The sequence below is a fragment of the Hippocampus comes genome, unplaced genomic scaffold (assembly GCF_001891065.2).
Source record: "Hippocampus comes isolate QL1 unplaced genomic scaffold, H_comes_QL1_v1.1 scaffold141, whole genome shotgun sequence".
NCBI classification, from domain to species: Eukaryota; Metazoa; Chordata; class Actinopteri; order Syngnathiformes; family Syngnathidae; genus Hippocampus; species Hippocampus comes.
In genome coordinates, this window is record NW_017805141.1 from 49,479 (window position 1) to 55,462 (window position 5,984).

General features: G+C 42.5%; 1 protein-coding gene across 1 annotated transcript in view; it reads left to right on the plus strand.

Moving 5' to 3' along the window:
* The first annotated feature begins 1,262 nt into the window (after nt 1-1,262).
* The window catches only part of LOC109514480 (serine/threonine-protein kinase 35-like), a 13,418-nt gene continuing 8,696 nt past the window's right edge, over nt 1,263-5,984 (plus strand). The window contains exon 1 of the mRNA XM_019867604.1: nt 1,263-1,935. Within this exon, the coding sequence (XP_019723163.1) occupies nt 1,449-1,935 (487 nt within the window). The 5' untranslated portion in view covers nt 1,263-1,448. The remainder of the gene's footprint in view (nt 1,936-5,984) is intronic.

Consider the following 5,984-nt stretch of genomic DNA (forward strand, 5'->3'; position numbering starts at 1 on the left):
GAAAAGGACTTGCTAATGGACCTGAAAACTGTACAACAGAGCCACTGAAGTGTTCCTGAGAAAAGAAAGGATGATTTTATTTATTTTCAAATAAGCAGACGCTGTGGAGACCTACATTGGTGAGTCAATGAATTTTATTTTACATTTCTTCTTGTCATTTTATTTCGTTAGTATTAAATTCATGGTAACGAAATAAAATGACAAACGTGTATCAAATAAATCTGCTCACCTGCAATTTATAATGGCGCATTGTAGTCACCTTCGTGCACGAAAGTTCGTTCAATCTCAGCTGCTCAACATTTTCAGTTATTTGCTGTTGAATCGCCGATTTTCAAAATGCAAATGTTCTGTTTATTTTAAAAGAATAGTTTGTTTTGTTATTGTTTGGTTGGTGTCTTATATGAAACTGCGACATTGCGCAATTTATTGGACAGACTTGTTTAAGATCACACAGCGTAATTTGGGTGGCATTTTATTTCGTATTTTTAAATCATCTTTTTATTTTTGACTATCTGTAAATTTAGTTTCCTGCTCTTAATTGTGAATGCATACTTGATGGTTTTAAATGCTCCTGAAATTAAGTGCTGCTTGACGAGCCTATATTGTGTATGTATGTGACGTTACTGAAGGCCTAAGGTTGAAATGCACGGCCCGCCACTGGTCGTGCGTCCTGTATGTTTGAGGGACAGCATGGAAATTAAGTTACTGTATTGTAGCGATGCATTGAGAGAATGCTCCTAAATAGCTGTAGTAAGCAAAGTTAAACGTTTCTCTTTATTTGCTTTGATGTGAATGCGGAGTGCCCCGGAGAGCCAAGGGGCAGAAGAACATAAAAGACTTTTCAGATAAAAGGGCAGGCGTGACATTTAAGCTCGAAGGTTGCCTTTAAGTCTATGGGACATGAGAAAAGAATCCCGAAAAGAGCACAGGCACAATGAGATTCCAGTGATTACGTTAATTGAAAACGTGATAAAACGTCAGATGGACTGTGTGTGAACTGTGGCCGACAGTAGCTCTTGAATGAATGGGCATTCTTTTAACTCTCGAACCACATAGGGCATTCCATTACGTCAAAATAGATGAAAATGCGACTAAATAACAGTTTATATAGTGTTATGTATAGTCTATTAATATTGTTGACACTGTTATGAACGAGGATGCAATGTAACAAAAATAGGTGGGAATGGTTCTCTTAATTTAATAACTACACGAAATATTCGTCAATCACCGGACTTCAAACGCACAAGCTTTTATTTTAATAGACACGAAAGCGGAAGTCTTTTCAGATATATCGGCTTTGACTGTTATTTTCCTTCCCACTGTGCCACTCGGCCAGTTTATTTTCTGTTTCGATCGTTCAAAACACAAATGAGTAGTGGCATTGATACTGTCGTCGGTGAAACCATGCGGACACATTCGTTTTTGATGTTTAAACCAGGGGAGTCACGATGAGCACAGTTTGCGGCAACTGGAGGAGACACACGAGGAGCTTGAGAGCCAGCTACAAGCTAACAGGAGGGCGAGGTGACGAGTCCGCCGTGCTCCGATGCCTGAGCGAGGCCAACGCAGGAGACGATCATGAGATGGAGGAAAACCTTGACTTCTTCAAGCAGGACGACTTGGAGAGAAAGGTCATGACCCCGCGCTACAGCCTGCTCCGTGAAATTGGGAGGGGTACATATGGTGTCGTGTACGAAGCGGTGGCCCGGAAGTCCGGTGCCAGGGTAGCCGTGAAGAAGCTACGGTGCGACGCACCGGAAAACGTTGAACTCGCTCTCCAAGAGTTCTGGGCACTAACAAGCCTGGAGAAACGCCACCAAAATGTTGTCCAACTAGAAGAGTGTGTGCTACAAAGGAACGGAATGGCCCAAAAGATGAGCCATGGGAACAAACGGTCAAAACAGTATCTGCGCCTTGTAGAAACGTCCCTCAAAGGTGAGTTTTATTTAATTCCCCAACAGCGGTGGCGTTAGCTGTTTATGCCGAGTCACCACACGGCACTTTGAAGCGGCGTATGTACTGTCATAGCCGTTCGGTGTTTCCATTCGAGTTGACGAGTTTCAAAACCACTGACCGCTGAACATGTCCGAACATTTGTTTGGACGATGTCTCTTTTGTAAGTTAATGTGATGTACCGTGGTGACATGTGACGTAAGAAAGACGTGGTGAAAACACAATGAGAAACTTAAAAGTTATCGCAAGGCATGTATGGTACAGGCCAGGTGTCGTCATGACACAGCCTACTGGGGCGGGGGGGGGGGGGGGGGTATTTGTTGTTAAAGAGCTCGTCCCGCTCTAAAACGGAGTTTAGGCGTTTAGTCCATTACACATGACTGTCGTGACACAATTGCGAACCTGCATACTTCCTGATCATCTAACCATATCAGGAGTGCCTGCAAATCTTTGCCAATAAGACACCAGTTAATTTAGACTTGAACAAAAAGGAGCAGGAAATACAGTTGGTCTGTGGAAGAACACATAAAAATTCATTCGCATTTGGGGAATAGGGAATTAAACAAAGACCACATTGCCAGTGAGATTTTTAAAAAAAGTTTTCATCGTTATTTAAATATTTAAACTAGTTGGCCTCAGACATTTTCAAAATACTCTTGAAAATTTTGTTAAGTACATTTTCAGAAGTGACAATTTTATCCATCAGTGAAGTACAGGGATAAGTATTTGAGTAACTACATACTATCACTACTCGAACCCGTGGCGAGTGCCTCAGTGTTAATGTGTACTGAAAAGAACCAATGAACACTGAAGATGCTTTATTTATAAGGTGTGATCCATTCAGTGGCAGAACGATCATTCAAACCACAGAAATCACTGTCTTTCACTTTTGTGATGTTTTGTGGTCTTACGCATTCCTCTTCCTTTGAGGTACCTCTCAAGCTTCAGCAGGTTGATTTGGAGGGTGTCACCATCATTTTCAGATATCTTCAGCGATGTTTAGTTGAACTAACTGGGTTGTTTACGCGGTGGCACAATACCTATATTAAATCATGTTAAGGTAGTTGTGACTTTTCACTGTACAGCATTTGCAAAGTGTCGGGCAGTTCTGCATTGAATCAACAAACCTCCCCACACTAGGACATTCCACCATAAAGGCTATTGTCTATATCGCGCTCTCTTTGACCTTTCCAACCTCATTGGCAGCCCATATTTCTGGACAGCGTGAATCAACATTTTTCGAAAACAGCACTGATGCCCACCAGTCCCTCGTCCAGTGTTTCTGCTCCCTGTTTGTTGTAAGATCTTGCCTGTGCCTGGTGGTATGGTCAAATACCCTTGCAGAGCTACCACGCTGATGCAAACTGTTTTAAATGGTCTGATGTGGCACTTGGGTGCCTCTGACCTTCCTGAAATATGCCCGGTGTTGACTGCCGTTCATCATTTGGTTCAGTGGGATTATGGACAACCAAAATAAATGGAAACACCAAGAATAGTTTTCAGAGCTCGACACTTACTTTTTGCACTGGTAGCACTAGTGCGGGGGTTGGCAACCCGCGGCTCTGGAGCCGCATGTGGCTCTTTAGCACTCCCTAGCGGCTCCCTGGAGCTTATTAAAAATATTTGAAAATGGAAAAAGACGGTGGAGTGAAAATATATTTTTTGTTTGAATATGGTTTCTGTAGGAGGACAAACATAACATTTCCAATGCTGTAAAAATGTGTCGAATAAATATTACATTTCAACATTTCCGTCAACGAAGATTTGTGTCATAGCCTGCGACACACGTTTCTATTAGCAGGGCGGGATGTCAGGCAGGTGGCTGTTGTAAGAAGGAACAGCGTTTCATGTCCAATTCACCGAGGAACTGGCAAAGAATAGCAATCTGAAGGACCGAGAGAAGCATTTTACAATGGTAACGTCAGCTATGAATGTTAACACGCTGAAAAGTGCGTCCTGTGCCTCGTTCATCTCAGGGGCTGTTATGGCTGTTGCTCATTATCGCATGCGTGTGTAAGTGCGTGCGTGTGAGGTCACGGGTCGGTCGCGGGAGGCTGGTTGATCGAAAAAATAGAGCTTTGTTCAAAAAAGATTGGGCCCCCCATGCTGTACAGGATGCACTGCAGGGGGAAAAAAAACGTTTAATCAGGAAGGCTCATTGTGTATTTGGAGCCAACTTACCGGATTTTCACGACTATAAGGCACCATTAAAAGTCTTAAATTTTCTCCAAAATGGACAGGACGCCTTATAATGCGGAGCGTCTAGTGTATGCGCAGAGTTCCAAAGCCTGACTGAGAGCACTTCTGGCCGACACGTTGTTTATACAGAGAAAAAGTGGACATGAGTGACGAGAGGCATGCGGAAGTCCGCCAATGAGTGAAGGGTGGGCGTGTAAGAGGACGCTAAAAGCACGTCCCTAGCAGGTACCAGTCGCCAATGAGTGAAGGGTGGGCGTGTAAGAGGACTCTAAAGGCACACCCCTAGCAGGTACCAGTCGCCAATGAGTGAAGGGTGGGCGTGTAAGAGGACGCTAAAGGCACGCCCCTAGCAGGTACCAGTCGCGTGAGTACATTGTAAAATGGCTAAATAAAGTACAACCGAACTCAGTTTTGCTTCCGTTGCCTTTTAAAAAACGTGTTTTTAGCGTGTGTCCGTATGTCTTAGCTGCTACCGTATGCTTTATGCTAACATGCCTCGTATGTTTTAGCGTTCATGCATGCTACCGTATGCTTCAAGCTAACGTGTTTTTAGCGTGCGTGCATGCATGCATGCCGTATGTTTAAGCTGGCGTATGTTTTACCATGCCTGGCTGCACCCAATAATACAGTGCGTTTTGTGTATGTGTCAAATACAGAAATGGCACCCGTTACTGAGACTGCGCCCAACAATACGGTGCGCCGAATGGTCGTGAAAATACGGTAGTCATTTTGATAGTAGGCTAATCTAGCTAATATAGATACATACAGCGTGTGTTGCCTTCTTTCGAAGGCTTTTAATTTGTTGCGGCTCCAGACACATTTCTTTTTCGTTTTTTTGGTCCAATATGGCTCTTTCAACATTTTGGGTTTTCGCCCCTGCACTAGTGGGACCAACTTTCTCATTTGGCCGCACCCTTTTTTGCATGACCATATTTGCTGATGTATAGTCGTATTAGTTGGCATGCTGTAGTTTCATATGATGTAAAGATTGACAGTAACTAAAGGTACATTTGCAAAATATTTTACTGTAACAAGAACTTTGCTTGCAACAAGGAGTGGCTGACAAAACAGGTCAGTTATTTTGTATAACCTTAAAAGAAGACAAATAAAGGAAATAATACTGTGGCAAAAACTTTAAACATACTTAAAAAGCAGAGAAGTAGTAGCTGACAGCTAAACAGCTTCAAATGTGTTTAATTTCTATGAGTTCAACAAAATACTATAAATGAACTAAATACGTTTTCAGTACAGTGAAACTCCTCTACAACGAAATCATGTTTGCAGCAAGAAATTTTTCACAACAGGGGGTTTTTCACTGTAGCAAATTTGATCTTAGATGTAAGCACACACACACCCACACACACAAACGTATGTGTACACGCACACACAAACGTTTGTGTACTCTATTTTTATTCCAATAGTACATAAGTATGAGCACACACTTATTTGACACTTCATATTGTCAGTGTAGAAAGAAAAAAAGGGAAAGAAATTGCGAAATTTACGATCAGCATTCACTTTCACTTACATCAATTTCTTGGAAAATGTCTTTTATTTTGCTTGCTCCGTCTTTCATTTTGATCACTTTTACCCTCTCTTCCAGCATCAGAGCTCTTCTTGTCTTAGCTGCTTGACATCAAAAGGTCCGTTTTGTAGCCATTTTAGCAATGCAACGTCCATCCTCGTCTGAATCTAACAATAACAAATACTTCCTGACATGCAATGAACTTTTAAGCCAGCCACGGGGCGCTTCGTAGTCCTCGATGGCCATAGTTAGCTCTCGAAGACTAAAAACCTTACGCTAACTGGAGCGCTTCTCTCTCATAAGCGCT